Raw genomic sequence first — 18069 nt, 5'->3', positions numbered from 1 at the left:
TTATGATCACAGACCTCCCCATCAACTTTGTGTGCCCTTAAAGATAGTGTAGGCAGCATTATTCTCGCTCTATCCACTACTCGAGTTACTTGCATGCATGAAAAATTCCATCTCTAAATCTCTTTTACAGACAATGCTTCATCAATCACCATTAGAAAGGCAAAATCCCGGGTCCTGGATAAGAGCCGCAACCATTTACAAACTCCAGCTCGCCCTGTAAGTCCCCCACCCCAGTACACTCAGAGCAAAACTAAACACAGCCCCAACAGCCTGCCTTTTCAAGACCTTCGCAATAAGAGAAGTGTGGCAGAAGAGACCATGATCACCACTACTGCTGACGTCACACAAGCAAATGGTGAGATTTCCATTAGTTTATCTGCTTTCAAAAATTAGCGTGATGTCTGAGCCCTTTGCTCCACATACAGTTTAACTGGAACGCCAGGCAAACCGCTTATGCTCATTTATTATTATACGAGATTTATAGTTACAATAGTTTGCATGGTGCTTTACAGAATAAAAGGAGACAGTAAAGTCAGTATACAATGCAAGATAGGAGGGTCAGGACTGTCCTTCTCATGTGAACTTACACATATGGCTTTTCTATACTACCTGCCATTATGGTTTGGAATTCTGTAAAGCAGTTCTTGTGATTTACACACATCTGGCAGAGTACAACCAGGCAAGCTGTTTCTTGGTTTAGGAATGCCCCCTCTCCAATTCTGGCCTGCTTGCTGGACACTGAATCATTTGTATTATCAAGGATCGGTGGGCCATGAAACAGTAAAGCTGAATCAAGAAGTTCTAAAACTACACAAGAAAGCAGCAGTCATGTTTCTGGCCATACAGAATGACAAGTGTGTAAATCACAGGGCTGGCTAGATAAAATGATAAACTTGTCAGTGACACATTTATTACATTTATGAGTGAATGTCACACATTTATTTAGCCATTTTGCTTATTACAGTTTACATTGCACATATCATTTTGGGTGGTCATGTGTTTCACAGACTTTTTTTCTGTGTTGCAGAATCCCGTGCCATTGCTTCATCCATCCGCCTCCTGGAGACTGACACTCTCATTACAGATCAGCTTTGTTCCTCTCAAGACACCTGCAGGTGAATTGTGTAAAATATTTTAACAGGCAACCTTTCATTATTACAAAAAATGTCTCACACACCCCTGCTGAGTCAGACCTATGGGTAGTAAATTACATACTGCTGATTGGAGAGATCTCGCCTTGACCCAGTAGGGGAGACCTAGTGGTCTACAGCAAGACCACTGGCTCCACACATTGTAAGGCCCCTTTCACACGAAGGGTCTGATCAGGTCTGCCTGTCAGTTTTTCATGCACCTGATCAGACCCTCCATTCACCTCCATTTACACCCGCCAAACCAATCCGGTCCGGGGCAGGGGCCTGAACATGGCGCTTTGAGCAGCGTGTAGTGGGAGCTCCAGACGCCCTGCCGAGGAGTGAATGCTGCTGGATCCCGTGCTGTGTGGACTGAGAATGGCCTGACCCTTACCTGAAAGCCCGTGCCCTGTGTGGTGGAGGGCATTCACAGCTCCCAGTGCGGTGCCTCCTGAGAGCGTGGGCCCGTCTTGCGGATAGTGGTGGCTGGAGGGGAGAGGTGCTGGAGCCTTGCCAGGGGTCGGAGCTGAGACGGTGATGTGCAGGTGAATTGGAGGGCTGGCAGTGCCCAAAAGAAAGAGGCGGAACCTTGAGATCCCAGAGGACTGAAAGGAGGAAGCAGCAGGGTACATGGCTTGTGACGGGGTGCCCAGGTGATCAGCCACGTGACTTGATGGTTCCCGGAAGTCCGAGAGAACCAGGGGAGTGGTGGGATCCTGTGGATGAGGAGGGGGTTTGGGCGCTGGAGGAAAGTCCACCCCCCCAACAATGGGACAGTGAGTCGCCGTGATTCACGGCAGGACTTTTAAAATTATTTTCCATTGCTGAAAGTCCCAGTTTAAAAATGCTGAAAGTCTGAGCGATGGGGTGGGTGGGACAATGACACAATTTGGGAGTTTTCAAAGAAGCTTGGAACTGTCAAATTTTTCTTTGCCCTCAGGGTTATACAGTAGGGGTCATGGAACTGTACAGTAAAAGGGGAGCCCCCCTGGGGACGAGTACTAGGGTACCCTGTGCATTGTTAGAAAAACAGCAGGAGAGCCGTCAGGTATGAAAAGTAGATCAGCTAAAGGAGGGGGGTCAAAAAACCCCCAATCAAACGCAAACACCAGTACAATCAGAAAATATATGCCCCTACAGGTGAAAAGCCTGGAGAAGCGAACACTGGAAAAGCAACAAGGAATAAGAAAGTATGATGGAGACTGTCCAGCTTGTCATCTGGGATCTGGCAACGGAACCAGATTAATGAATCAGCAAGCCACAAAACACAAAAACTGAGATGGCAGAACTTTTCGCAAAACTGGAGATGTTCATGAGAAATGCAATGGCAATATTACGCAATGATTTGGGCCAAATATTAACTCGAATGGAAGAAGTGGAGGGGAAAATGGAGACGCATACTCAAATGATTAATAAATTAGAAACACAGGTAGAGGAGATGCGTAGAGGACAGAGAAAGCTCTCATTCAAACTGGAAGACCAAGAGAACCGGGAACAATCTAAGGATCCGGGGCCTACCAGAGGAAGCACAAGGAGAGGACTTTTATGATAAAAGAAGGAAAGTGTTCAATCCAATAATGGGAAGACCAGTGAGAGAACATCTCTCCTGGGGGAGAGAGGCTGGAGAAGGGAGAGGAGGAGATCTCCTTGGTCTCTCCCTAGACCCAGGTTTTTTTTAGTTGTTTTGCTTCTCTCTCCCTCTGGACCTTCCTGCCCCACTACTCCTCCTCCGGCAGCGTTATGTCTCCCTTGCACTCTGTCCCTCCCTCCGTAGGCCAAACATGCCGATAAACCCTGAAATAACCTATGTTATGAGCTAGGGTTCAGGGAGGGTGTGCATGTTCTGAATCTCACCCCAAAATAGGAATCACTAGTGGAAACAATCCACAACAGATTCCAGGGCAATATTTCGGCCATGGGTGTTTTAGGAGTAAGATAGTTAAGTGAAAGGGAGGGTGGAAAGTAGGATGGTGGGAGGGTGTTCAGAGGGGAAGGGGGAGGAAGGTGGAAGGAGGGTCCAGTAAGAAGGGGGAGAATGTCCATGTCCTAAAGGGTCTAGACCTCTGTGCCTTTCATCAGAAATATGGTGGGGAAGTGAAATAACATCAGAAATGAGTTTGATTAAGTTCATCACTTATAACGTGAAAGTATTAAACTCCCTGGCTAAAAGACATAACATACATAGGGAAATTCACCAATACTCTATAGATGTAGTGTTTTTACAAGAGACACACATAACACATGATACAAATCTTAAGTTATACTCAAAGTATTATCCAACCTGGTACTATGCTGGTTCCCCAATAAAAAAGGCTAAAGGAGTGGCAATCGGGATTTCAAATAACGTACGTTTTGTCCTGGAGGAGAGACTGGTGGACCAAGAGGGTCGGTTTCTATTCCTGAGGGGAAAACTACAAGGATTTGAATGCATATTAATTAATATTTATTGTCCGAATAAAAATCCAGCAATATTTCTGGAGGGTGTGTTAAGAAAACTTACTGAATTTAAAAGGGGTAATCTAGTCGTGGTAAGAGAATTTATTCTATGTCTGGATCAACAGATGGATGAGTCATCTGGTACGCAGAGAGAGATCGGTAGGAAACCGTAAACTAAAATCGTTGAAGAGTATGTTTTTATAAATGTCAATTGACTGACACTTGGAGAATGAAACATCTAAGAGAAAGAGACTACACCTTTTTCTCTCCAGTGCATAGATCGTATTCACGACTGGACTATATAATGATTGAGCATAGACAACTGGAATCATTGATTACTTCCAAGATAGAGATTATGTCCATCTCTGATCATGCTCCTGTCACAATGACACTACAGGTAGGAGGGGAGTGGAATAAAATAACTATATGGAGACTAAATGAGATGCTTATACAAGATCTTGAAATAGAGAAAAGGCTAAGGCAAGAAATAGAGCAATTCTTTGCATCTAATGAGACAGAGGAGGTTTTGGTGGCCACAATATGGGAGACTCATAAAGCATATATTAGGGGAATACTGATCTCGATAGAGGCAAAAAAAAAAGAAATACTGGGAAGAAAAAATAAGGAGGGTGATGGAAGAGCTTTATAAATTAGAGCAGTCACATAAAAAGAAGATGTTCTTGGACATACATCAGAGGATAACTCTCAAAAGAGAAGATTTAAAAAATCTAATGGAACAGGAATTGAGAAGGATATTTAAGAGGGTTGCAAAGGAAAGATATCAGTGGGGGAATAGACCAGGAAAGCATTGAAGGAGGAGATTAAAGGAAAAGAAATCTAGGAATTTTATAGAAAAAATCAAAGACGGAAAAGGAGAAATGGTGTACTCCACCACTGATATCGCTAGTACGTTCCAAAAATATTACAGCAGGTTATATGATGTGAGTTCTAGAAATCAAAAAGAAACAGAAGATGAAAAGAAGAAAAAAAAGGCAGAAATATTTAAAAGAGGTGGGGATGCCAAGAATATCAAAAGGAAAAATAGCTGCCCTAGAGAGAACTATCACACCGGAGGAAATCACTTTGGCCCTGAAGAGTATAGCAGTAGGGAAGAGCCCAGGCACCGACAGATATACTGTAGGTTACTACAAGAAATTTAAAGATCTTTTGGTCCCTAAAATGTGTTCATATATGAACGCGGTGGTAGGGGGGTTGGTAATGAGAGAAGAATCACTGCAAACATTCATAACAATTATACTTAAAGAAGGGAAGGACAGTTCACAGTGCGCCAACTATAGGCCCATATCATTATTAAATACCGACACAAAACTATACGCTAAGGCATTGGCAACTAGGCTGAGGGAGTTGATGCCAGAGTGGACCAACGGACAAGGATCAGGTGGGATTCATTCCTGGCAGAGTAGGGAGGGACAACGGTTTGAGATCGTTGCTCTTTTTACAAAAAGCAATGAGAGAGAAATTGTCGACAATATTCCTGTCAATTGATGCGGAAAAAGCTTTTGACGAGTTGATTGGGGATTCATGTTAGACTCGTTAGAAGCATTAGGTTTGGGGCATAAAATGTTAAAGTGGATAAAAGGACTCTATAAAATTCCGTCAGCAGCAGTAAAGTTCAACGGAGCCCTCTCACAGTTCTTTAAAATGTATAATGGAACTAGACAGGGATGCCCACTCTCTTCTTTGCTGTTTGTATTATCCCTGGAACCAGTGCTGGGATGGTAAGAAAATGTGTAGACATAACAGGAATAAAGATAGGAGATAGGAGCACAAGGTGGCAGCGTACACAGATGATATGTTGTTGTATATTGTAAACCCCAGAATAACATTGCTTAATTTAACGAGACTATTAAAACAGTATGGAGAGTTATCAAACTTGAAAATAAACCCGGCAAAGTCAGAGATATTGAATATCAGTGTCCCAAAGATAGAGAAGCAAACTCTACAAAAAAACTCTCCATTTACATGGAGAGAAAAGGAACTAGGTTATCTGGGAATAAAGTTAACCCCTTCAATAAAAAGCCTATACCTGGCAAATTATATTCCACTAATAAACGAAACAAAGGATGAGTTGGGGAGACTTTCAAAGGGAGGGGCCTCTTGGATAGGTCGCATAAACTTGGTAAAGATGGTGATAGTACCAAAAAATCTGTACAAGATTCACATGCTCCCAATACATCTACCAGGGTCTTTCTTCAGGATATTAAAGAGGATGATACTTAGATTTATATGGACAAATAAGAAACTAAGAATTAAATATGAGATTCTGTGTAGGACAAAAGAGAACGGAGGATTAAACCTGCCTAATTTTAGGAAATACTATTTATCGGTGATCACGGATTGTAGATTGGACACATAATTCACAAGGGAAGTGTTGGGTAAATATGGAAGAGAATATGAGTAAGGCACAATTAGAGAAGAATATTTGGATACCACATAATTTCCATGTAAGGAATAGAAAATTTTAAATGGAATTTGCGTATATGTGAATTGTATGGTAAAAGGTTCTTTTGTTTTCTTTTGTAATGGAAAATTCAATAAAAGATATAATTAAAAAAACAATCCGGTCCGCTAATATAAAATGGAAGGGGATCCTTCTTTCTCCGCTTAGGCGGATCAGATCAGAAGGCAGTTGGGCGTAAATGGATAGCGGAGTCCATTTACACCCAGCCGTCCATAGAGGAGATTGGGCTCTGTCCATGTCCGCTTGGCTTAATCTGAGCGGACACGGACCTGTCATCTGCCCACTCTGCAGTGATCAGCAGGGAATCAGCGGACAGATCCTCTGCTAATAATAACAGAGTTTACCCCATGTGAAAGAGGTCCAAGGGTCAATCTCTGCAGCATTTTCTAAAAGATTTTCTACTCTTTCTAAAAAATAAAAAAAAAACTGCCAAAGCTCAAGCCTATGTGAAACAGGCCTAAGACTTTGTTCACCTTTTGGTTTCATGCACCTTGAATTTTTTTAACCTAAAAGTAAAATCGTAGTTTAAAAAGTGCAACAGCGAGGTTATTGTGGATTATGGACTTGGCAAGGTAGATTATGGATTTGGCCCAATTGTTTTTCAATGCTATGAGTATGGTCTGATGACTGTTCTGGGTTTTTTACTTGTTTTTTTTCTTCCTCTCTTTCTTACCTGAAATAATATTTGAAATCTCAAAAACGTGCTTTATTTAATAAAAAATATTATGGGAAAAAAAGAAAGTGCAGCATTCAGACCTTCAGTTTGTCTTCATCCAAAACCTGGATTAAGACCTTTGACAAAGGTCAGATGTTTAGTAATGTTATGACCAGTGGATTGATTTATATTTGTGTTCATGGTGTGTACAGCAGACCCCTATGTCACCGCTCAGAGTCTGGGGAAACAAGGCCACTCTGGCTTTCAATAAGATCTGTTAGCTGAGATGTCTGCCGACGCCTGTTGTTATCCAGAGATGTTAGCATTGATGCCTGAGACCACTGATATTGTCAATGTAGGGTGACAATCATCTAATATCAATGGGTACTTCAAAGCTGATACTGTTTTATGTAGGCTTACTATGAGTGTGTTATTGCCCTTCCACAATTCAGTAGTCTACCAATAGATTAATTGGTTGGCACCCAAATTGGACCCAGCAGAAGTGCATGACACTGTGCTGTAGGGATATTTAGACTAACTTCATTTAGCAGCCTCAGATGTGATTGATCTATTGTTCTCTGTTCTGCACAATATTTCAGTACTATGTAAAGAAGTTAAATAATCGATGCTTGTCTGTCTTTGCAGTGCAGGCAATTACACATATTCACTCCCTCTCAGCAAGTACAGCTCCCTGACAGGCAGAATGACTCTGGAACTCAAGTAAGTGGACTATGACTGTAGTCTTTATTGTGTGGCCTTTACTGCAGTTGTCCTTTAATTAATTCCCCCACTCTTCTTAGTGCAGCCTGCCATGCAAAATACCTTCATCCCTATTACCTTCTTTCCAGTTCCAGCGATATTTACTGTACAGCCCTATCTGGCTGCTCACAGCCTTTGCTCAGAGAACATCCCCATCAGGTCTTCTTATTACTGTGTATGTGCACCACAACCCCATTCATTCCTACAAATGAGCTATTCTCGGGGTAGCCTCCAGCCGACAACTTATACATAGAAATGAATAGGGCTGTAGTGCAATAAGAGGACACAATGGGGACATTTTCCAAGCACAGGCTGTGTGGTTCTGGTGGGTCGTACAGTGAATATTGCTGGAACAGGTAGGACGGTATTTTACACAACAGACACACTAAATGGCTGGCGGGATTAATTAAAGGACAACTTCATTAATAGTACAGTTTCCATTTCCTTTTTGTTTTAAAACGTAATTTGTTTCCTGTTTAGCTCCACATTCCCCGTGTCAGTGAACCTCTGTGAATCATCAGTGGGTAAGAACTGTGCAACATCTGTAACCAGTCCTGCTTCAGAAGATCACAGCTGCTCCAAGGTTTGTTGATAACAGTCTGTTTATCTGTGATTTACTAATACAATACCGTAAATACTGAAAACAGTGCTAAATCAGAAATTCCACTCATTATACAGTAGCTCAAGGGAAACTCTGAGTAGTTTACTTGGAACAAGCATGCAGCAAGTGAAGTCAAAAGTAACATTAGTGCTCCTGATCTGTGCACTTGTTTCAAGACAGTGATGTAGAGAGCAGTGAAGCCAATGGATAAGCACAACAACCAGGCAAATAGCATTTTAAGATCATAAGTATAATCAATTAGTTATCCAATTATAATTTTGATTAAGCAGATGAAAACCTAAAAAAAGTGTGGTGTATAAATTGGTTAATATGTAAGGTTACAAAAAAAAGAATTTATTCTTGAATATCTATATATAGGCATAAATATACACAACCAGCTATATGTTTAGGTAATAAAATTTCTAATAAACTGAGAATAATAGACAGAAGAGATATATATATTATAAGAGGTTGAATCTGGTACATACATCATCAGACTTCGAGATCAAAATTTATATTTAGTTTAAAAAAAAAAAAAGACCTAAAAAACTGTTTCACTATTTTAGTAGATTTTTCAGACAGGACAGTAATATGACAGAATCCCAGGTCATAGCTTGATACACGCTATCTGCACCTGCTGTTACTAAGACATTTAGCAGCAGCAGCAGCAGCAGCATCATGTTTTTTGTATCACCTGTCATAATCGGGTTAAAAAACAAAAATGAGCCCTTTATATTACTGAAACAGCAGATAATCACTACTATAATGGCTTAATTTATACTTTGAAACAGTGAAAGTAATAACATATATATATATTATTTCATATGTATAACAATAAGCATACCCAGAAGTAGGATATACAGGGTTTACATGGGTATAATCATTTTAAATATAATATACAACACTGGTAAACTTTTACTTTCAATTTAATTTGCAATGTCTTATATTACCTCCTGTCTATCAGCCTTCAGCTTCCCTGGGGTCAGATGCTGATCATCCCTGCACAGAACCCTTAGTCATTGTAAACATTGGATTTTTGTTTCAAGAACAAACATGTTATGCGTACCTGCTCTGTGCAATAGTTTTGCACAGAGCAGCTCCGATCTCCTCTTGGGTCCCCCGCCGGCACTTCTGGCTCCTCCTGCCTCCAGAGTGCTCCTATAACAAGCCACAAAGTATAGTATACTCCTGCCTTTAGGATCACTTTAAAGGAGAAGTACAGCCAAAGCTCTTGTGGCTGTACTCATGAGAATCCTAGGCGTGCAGTTCGTTCTGCACACCTGTGACCCATTTTCAGTTGACAGCAGACTTCAGTTCACTGTCGGCTGATGTCACTCAGCCAGTCCAGGCTGGGAAGAGATCCCGACTTCAAAGTCCAGATCCACCCCAGAGTTTGGAGCGGTACCTGGCTCAGCCTCTCAGCCTCCACAACTCCAGTGAGTGCTGGAGGGGCTGAGCAGACAGCGGTGACTGACAGTCCTGCTTTCTGCTCAGAGCTGAGAGGAGAACTCAGTGATCAGTGGTCATGTAATCGCTGAGTACTTACCCTTAGGGCCCGATGCTGCATCCACCTAGATAAGTATAAATAGGATAAAAAAAAGCCATACTTTTTTTTTTTTTTTTTTTAATCACTTCCTTCTCCTGCCCAGGGCTACAAGTCCCATGAGGCACTGCCCCTATGACATATATGTATGGTGTGCTGAGCTTTATATGTGCTGCACTGGGTATACTGACATGTATGAACGTTGTACTGAGCTTTATGTGTGCTGCACTGGGTATACTGACATGTATGAACGTTGTACTGAGCTGTATGTGTGCTGCACTGGGTATACTGACATGTATGAACGTTGTACTGAGCTGTATGTGTGCTGCACTGGGTATACTGACATGTATGAACGTTGTACTGAGCTGTATGTGTGCTGCACTGGGTATACTGACAAGTATGAACGTTGTACTGAGCTTTATGTGTGCTGCACTGGGTATATTGACAAGTATGAACGTTGTACTGAGCTTTATGTGTGCTGCACTGGGTATATTGACAAGTATGAACGTTGTACTGAGCTGTATGTGTGCTGCACTGGGTATATTGACATGTATGAACGTTGTACTGAGCTGTATGTGTGCTGCACTGGGTATATTGACATGTATGAACGTTGTACTGAGCTTTATGTGTGCTGCACTGGGTATACTGACAAGTATGAACGTTGTACTAAGCTTTATGTGTGCTGCACTGGGTATACTGACAAGTATGAACGTTGTACTAAGCTTTATGTGTGCTGCACTGGGTATATTGACATGTATGAACGTTGTACTAAGCTTTATGTGTGCTGCACTGGGTATATTGACATGTATGAACGTTGTACTGAGCTTTATGTGTGCTGCACTGGGTATATTGACATGTATGAACGTTGTACTGAGCTTTATGTGTGCTGCACTGGGTATATTGACATGTATGAACGTTGTACTGAGCTTTATGTGTGCTGCACTGGGTATATTGACATGTATGAACGTTGTACTGAGCTGTATGTGTGCTGCACTGGGTATATTGACATGTATGAACGTTGTACTGAGCTGTATGTGTGCTGCACTATATTTCCTGATCTGTAAACAAATAAGGCATTATGTATGCAGACCAACTAACTGACTGATCAACTAATCGATACTGAAAATAGTTGTCAACTATTTTTGTAATTGATTATGTTGACTAGTTGTTTCAGGCCTAATTATACGTTTGGCAGCCGCACGCCATGTGTTTCTCCAGCACAGGTTTCCTTTTGAGTCTTGTATAATCCATTTTAGCTAGATTTTAAAAATTCTTCATATATGGGGCGGGTGTGTCTGCTTTTTGAGGCCCGGGTTATGCAACTTTCTCGCTTAGCACATAACCAGACAAATTTACATTTCTAACGCAAGTGTGACTGGTGGCTGTGGGAGACTTCTTAGCACTAACACTTGGAAGTTCACCTTTTGACCAAAAATAATAAATGCACATTTTTTTGCAAATTATTATTATACAGTATTTATAAAGTAGTTCGCTCAGCGCTGTACATTACAAAGGGGGACAGAACATGCGACAGAACAACAACAATACAATGCAAAACATGAGGGGATCGAGGGCCCTGCTCTTTCGAGCTTACAATTTAGGAGGGAGGGGATGGTGACACAGGAGGAGATAGCTGTGGGGGATGGGGTGGTAGGAAGAGTGGAGGAGGTTGGCAAGTTAGCAGGGGGTGAGGTAGGCTTCCCTGAAGAGGTGGGTTTTCAGGGTGTGCCTAAAGGAGAGGAGAGTAGGTGATAATCTGATGGGTTGGGGCAGAGAGTTCCAGAGGATGGGTGACACCCTGGAGAAGTCCTGGAGGCGGGCATGGGAGGAGGAGGCCAGGGAACTAGAGAGAAGGAGGTCTTGTGAGGAGCGGAGTGTGCGTGCTGGGTGGTACTTGGATATTAGGTCGGTGATGTAATTTGGGGCAGTATGGTGGACAGCTTTGTACGTTAGTGTTAGGATTTTAAATTTGATCCGTTGCGCAATCGGAAGCCAGTGGAGGGATTGGCAGAGGGGGGTGGCAGAAATGGAGCGGTTGGAAAGGTGAATGAGTCTGGCAGCCGTATTCAGGATCGACCGAAGCGGGGATAGCCAGCGGCGAGGCAGGCCAGTAAGGAGGGAGTTGCAGTAATCAAATCGCGATATGATGAGGGAGTGGATGAGCTGTTTAGTGGTTTCTGGGGTTAGGAACGTGCGTATTTTGGCGATGTTGCGGAGGTGGAATCTGCACGAGCTTGTTAAAGATTGGACTTGGGGCTGGAAGGATAGGTTGGAGTCCAGAATGACACCAAGTACTCTGGCCTGTGGGGCGGGTTTGATGGTGGCATTGTTGGATGTGACGGAGAAGTCAATGGGGGGTGGTGTCCGGGCTGGGGGGAAGACAAGAAACTCGGTTTTGGAGAGGTTCAGTTTAAGGAAAGTAGCGACATCCAGTCTGATATGTCGCTCAGCAGGTGTGTGATTCTGGCGGAGACTGAGGTGGTGAGGTGGGGGGTTGAGAGATAGATTTGTGTGTCGTCGGCATAGAGGTGGTAGTTGAAGCCGTGAGAGTGTATGAGTTGGTCAAGGGAGGAGGTGTAGATGGAGAAGAGAAGGGGCCCGAGGACGGAGCCTTGAGGGACCCCAACAGAGAGGGGGAGTGAGGGGGAGGTGGTAGCATTACGCTGAAAGAGCGTTGTGACAGGTAGGATGAGAGCCAGGAGAGAGCAGAATCTCTGAGGCCAAGGGAGTGTAGTTTTTTGAGGAGGAGGGGGTGGTCGACTGTGTCGAAGGCCGCAGAGAGGTCAAGAAGTAGGAGCACTGAATAGTGGCCATTAGCTTTGGCGGTTAGCAGGTCGTTGGCGAGTTTAAGTAAGGCAGTTTCGGTGGAGTGTAGGGGACGGAAGCCGGACTGTAGGGGATCAAGGAGGTTGTTGTCGTTGAGGTGAGAGCTTAGGCGGGTGTAGACTAGGAGCTCGAGGAGTTTGGATGTAAATGGGAGCAGGGAGATGGGTCTGAGGTTGTTCGGGTCATTGGGGTCCAGGGAGGGCTCTTTAAGTATGGGGGTGATGTGTGCATGTTTCAGAGGGGAGGGGAAAGTGCCGGAGGAGAGGGAGAGATTAAAGATGTGGGTGAGGGAGCGTAGGATGGAGGGGGAGGGAGGTCGTAGGAGTTGTGAGGGGATAGGGTCGAGGGGGCAGGTGGTGAGGCGGGCATCAGAGAGGATCTTGGAGAGTTCCTCGATGGTAGTAAGGTCAAAGGTGCGGAGTGTTGGGGGGGCTTCAGTATGAGGAATGTAGGGTGGGGTGGAAGTGGAGGTCAGAGCAGTGGTGGGGCCGTGGGAGAGGGGTGATGAGGGGGTAGCTGAGTGAGGGGGAACGGGGTTGGAGGGAGTTTGAGCAGTGACGAAGTCCCTGCGGGTTATGTTGACTGAGAGGGGGGATGAGGGGGTAGCTGTGTGAGAGGGGACGGGTTGAGAGGGCGTGTGAGTTGCGGCGATCTCCTTGCGAATTGTGTCAATCTTGTTTTTGAAGTGATTGGCAATCTCAAGGGCGGTGAGTGAGGTGCTGGGTGGAGGTGGGGGTGGCGAGAGTAGAGAGTTGAAGGTGGAGAAGAGTTAGCGAGGATTGGATGAGAGGGCCTTGATGAGGGTCAGGAAGTAGGCTTGTTTGGCTGCGTGGAGGGAGGAGGTGTAGGTGTGGAAGGCAGATTTGTAGCGGGTGAAGGCTTGTTGGGATTTGGTTTTGCGCCATAGTCGCTCCAGGGCTCGACTGTGTAGTTTGAGGATTTTGGTGTGATCAGTCTGCCAGAGCTGGAGCGGTCAGGGTCTGATGTTGCGTGTGGTTAAAGGCGCTAGTGAGTCAAGGACTGTTGACAGCGCATTGTTGTAGGCAGTCATAGCCAAGTCGGGGCAGGACAGGGGGAAGATGCTGTCGTGGAGTTGATCAGCTGCAGAGTGGAGGGGGGCAGGGTTAAGGTTGCGGAGGTTACGGCTGGTAGTAGTGTGACATTTGGAGGGGTAGGCGTTGGAGGATGAGGAGATAGAGAAGGTAATCAGGTTGTGGTCAGAGAGAGGGAAGGGGATGTTAGTGAGGTTGTGAAGAGCGCAGCGGTTGGAGAAGACAAGATCAAAGATATTACCATCAGAGTGGGTGGTGGATTGTATGCACTGTGCAGGTGCAAAGGAGGAGGTTAAGTGGAGGAGATGGGATGTGGCCGGGTTGTCGAAATAAAAAAAAAAAGATCACTGGTGCCAGGCAGGTCTTCTGCTGACCTGTCAGTTTATCTACTTGTCTGTTTGAAAAAACAGATATACTGACAGGAAGAATAAATGAACTACCATGGCTAGTGTAAAAGAGTGGGATGGACTGAAGTACCATGACAATGTCTGGGTGAACGGTCCCATTTACAGCAGCCATATTGTTGTAACAATCCAAAAGAACAACCTGCTGCGCTCAAAAGAATGCTCTAGCCATAGAGTGGCAAAGCGACTTTTTCTCTTTGCACGGAGGTGTGTTGCAGCCATTTTGTTCTGAATGGACTGCATACTGCACTACACACGGGTTGGACTGGACTCACAAACCCCCTATGCAGGTAGATGTGTTTCCTTTGTATATATTTTATCATCAATTTTTCTTTCTCTCAGGTTTCAGGTGTTTGTGCTGCACCAGTCCCATCATCGTACCATTTATGGTCGCTCCAGGTGTATCCATCCCAGGACTTCTCGTTCCACCTGCGGGTGTCCCCACCGGTAAGCCAGTTACATTCAAGCAACCTTATTGTGGAAAAAAATAAAAAAAAGGGGGGGGGGGAATGTATAGTTTTATACTGTAAACAACACCAGGGGATTTTAGTAAAGTATCCAATTTGGCTCTACGCATTTAGAAAAGGTAAGCAAGTTCAAACTGCATTCTAAGTGTGTCTTTGTGTAGCAGGCTGCTGCAACTTTTTACACACATTGCATTGCACATCAGTACACAGGGACACACAACTTGCATTGACATGCTGTTTGAGGAGTTACATTTTTTTTCAATGGAATTAGGACCCCCCCCCCAAATTCTATTTCTGTTCTGAATATACGAGGGGTGTCCAAATCACACCGGAACTTTTGAGTTTATATAACAAAAGAACAAATTTCAAGGAGTGGAAACTGCTATTATTTGTCAACATACTACAGTGCTACATTTATATATTTTTCCCAGCATTTAACTAATGCCTGAAAAGCGTCAGCATAGAAAGATTTGTCAGTATGCCTGAACCATTCTAGGACAGCCTGCTTCACTTCGTCATCGTTGTGTTCACTGTTCTCACAGAAACATTTGTCTCTTGTGCAATTTCATGACAGGTTATGCATTGATTATCCAGGATCAGGCATTCCATGTGCTGAATGTTCACAGGAATGACTACTGTGGGCTGAGAACCACCACGGATTGTCACTAATGGACATACGGCCATCTTTGAAACGTTTACACCATTCAAATGTCTTACTGCAGCTAAGCAGCTTATCACCGTACTGTGCTTGAAGTCTTCTGTAGATACCCGTGGGTTTTACACCTTCATTCACAGAAAACTTCATCCATACTGTGCTTGAAGTCTGCTGTAGATACCTGCAAGGTTTACACCTTCGTTCACAAGAAACTTCATCCATACTGTGCTTGAAGTCTTCTATAGATACCCGTGGGTTTTACACCTTCGTTCACAAGAAGCTTCATCCATACTGTGCTTGAAGGCTTCTGTAGATACCTGCAAGGTTTACACGTTCGTTCACAAGAAACTTCATCCATACTGTGCTTGAAGTCTTCTATAGATACCCGTGGGTTTTACACCTTCGTTCACAAGAAGCTTCATCCATACTGTGCTTGAAGTCTTCTGTAGATATCTGCGGGTTTTACACCTTCAGGCCCGGTATGGATGAAGTTTCTCGTGAACGAAGTCTTCTGTAGATATCTGCGGGTTTTACACCTTCAGGCCCGGTATGGATGAAGTTTCTCGTGAACGAAGTCTTCTGTAGATATCTGCGGGTTTTACACCTTCGTTCACAAGCAACTTCATCACCACACGCTGTTCCAGCACGCACTAACACTGTTGTCTGCCATCCTGATTAATGGTCTCTGGACTGGTCCATGACATGTGTTCCCCCTATCCGTAATAGGACACACTTACCACTTACTACTACCTGTAGTACCGCCACACTAGCATCCCTTTTTTATACTTGTAAATTTAAAAGTCCTGGTTTGGCTTGAACGCCCCTTGTATTTTTACACAATAGTAGCATAATCATCTTAACTTGTCCTGATATCGGTCTTCAGTATCCCCCTAAGTAGTGGCACTCCGATCCAATCAGGGCTCTGCTGCTTAGCAAAGGGCACATACAAATATACTTATAAGCAAGCAAAGCACTGGGAGGACCTCATCCTTGTGCCCCAGCTCCTTCATGATCTATTTAGGGGAACTAGTTCACCTATCCAGAAAAAAAAAAAAATGTAAAGGTGAACACAAGACACCTGCCCTACCACCCTCCTCTGACCCTGCTGTACGTGGCTCCGTGGATGCTAAACTGTCAGCACCCCAACAGACAAGCAGTCCAGGGATGTGAAATCTGTGCTCTTCTTCATGCAAAGCTTTCTAGACAGACCTGAACTATTCTGATTAGCTATCGCTGTCACCAGTGAATTAATCTGTATGTCCTGGAAGCGCTCCACAAAGAGGGAGAAGAGCAGGGACTTCAAATTGCTGGACTGGCTGTAGGGATGCTGACAGATCAGCAACCTCAAAGATAAGTACAGCAGGGAGTGGGGAGGGTGTTATGTGGATTTTTTCTGTAAAGGTGAACCAACCCTTTAACTGCAGGCTCATCTGTAGGAGAGGACCTGACTATACAATGTAACTGGGGGGTGTGGGTCACAAGACTATCTACATAACTGTTTGCCTGCAATTCAGTATTTAAACTGGAACTAAACCCTCCTTATCCAAGGAAGCTGCCATCTTGGCCTCTGATCTTCAACTTCCATGATGTTGCACATGTGATCAGTTATGATACTAGTCATTTGATGGTTTGACAGTTTGGTTGAGAGCACAAACAAACATGACAGCACTCCTGGCATGCAGGGAATGTAACTTTTCTTTTAAACTGCCAAATCGATGGATTTAATTCCACTTTAAAATAAATTCTGTTGCATTTAAAAGTAACCAAATCACACAAGTTTCTATTTCTTTTATTTTAGCACATATGCCTCTGCTAACTGTTCCTTTATTTTCTCTCTCCCAGGAGGCATCAGGATGCTATGATTTTACAGTGGATATTTCACAAGTTACAGACTATTATTTCAATTTCTACCGACTCTGCGACTGATACATTTGCCAAACAGCTGGAAAACACACGTATATCTCCCTCCTTGTACCGGACTCAGAAGATGTGTCACTTGCCCCCCAGACTGCAGGCAGCCACGGGGTCAGCCCCACCCGTCACTGGATGTGTACAACACTGGACCAAACCAAGCAGCACTGGAACCTTCTGGGACCAACTGGAAAACAGAGAGCATTCACACTGGAGACACAGGGAACCCTACCCCAAACAAGACACATGGGATTTCCCTAGTCCAATAAAGGGGAATGAATGGCTAAGAATGGGTGTAGCTTCTCCCACAGTTAATGATTTTTTTTATGTGTTTATTATTGTGATTCTGTTACAACCCTTCTCCATATTCCTGACTCTCCCCCTTTAAATCAGTTACCAGGAAAGAACCAACTCCCTGTTTCAAGAAACCCTTTTGCAGGTCTCTGTCAACAAGCAATCTGAACTGATAGATGCTGCAGCTAAGGGGTTGGAGAAGCTATTTCGAGTTACTGAAATTTTTTGAACAGTTTTTGTGTTTTGTCGTATTTTATGTTATTTTTTTCTTGTCTTGTGTTTTGTATTTAATTCTCTAACCAGAAAAGTGCACTTATTCTCAACTTGGCAGTAAGGACCAAAATATAGCCTTGTAAAAGAGGCAAATGAAAGTGCCTGAAAAAGAGGCAACACCCCAAAGACTCTTTGAGCGCTTGGTGTGCCAATGCCATTCAAGAAAGAATAAAAAATTAATTGACTTTAAGGACCAAAATACTGGACCACCGAAGATGTCTTTCTGGATTTCTGCTCTTAATTTTTAAAATCTTGTAAATAAGGCTTTCCTACAGTAATTGAAATACACTAATCGCATTGCATCACTTTAACCCTTTCACTACATACTGGGACCAGTCCTACAGTACTGGAAGGGTTAATTCTGGACCAGCGAGCTCAAAGCATTTTTAATATTTTTTTTTTTTTATTTCAGATTTTGTATTTATATTTCCTTGCTACAACTGCACTGCTCTACCCTTACCTGTACCCTGTTATCTGGGTCTGATAAATCCTGTCTGCATATGAATACCCACAATATAAATATATAAATAATCCTTTGTACTCAGACTGGTGTTGTGCATCTGTAGAAAAAAAAAAAAAGA

The 18069-nt window shown here is 43.5% G+C and overlaps 1 protein-coding gene across 4 annotated transcripts in view; it reads left to right on the top strand.

Moving 5' to 3' along the window:
- Positions 1–18034, top strand: part of MYRF (myelin regulatory factor) — a 215972-nt gene extending 197938 nt beyond the window's left edge. For all 4 annotated transcript variants that reach the window (XM_089655038.1, XM_089655035.1, XM_089655037.1 and 1 more), the window contains 6 exons: positions 131–355; positions 1028–1115; positions 7349–7423; positions 7943–8045; positions 14231–14335; positions 16853–18034. In XM_089655038.1, coding sequence (XP_089511164.1) covers positions 131–355; positions 1028–1115; positions 7349–7423; positions 7943–8045; positions 14231–14335; positions 16853–16936 — 680 coding nt within the window. In that variant the 3' untranslated portion in view covers positions 16937–18034. The remainder of the gene's footprint in view (positions 1–130; positions 356–1027; positions 1116–7348; positions 7424–7942; positions 8046–14230; positions 14336–16852) is intronic.
- Positions 18035–18069: the final 35 nt, after the last annotated feature.

This window comes from Staurois parvus, unplaced genomic scaffold, assembly GCF_062004578.1.
Source record: "Staurois parvus isolate SC_StPar_1 unplaced genomic scaffold, SC_StPar_1.0 ptg000818l, whole genome shotgun sequence".
Lineage (NCBI taxonomy): Eukaryota > Metazoa > Chordata > Amphibia > Anura > Ranidae > Staurois > Staurois parvus.
This window is presented reverse-complemented; position numbering and strand designations above follow the sequence as displayed.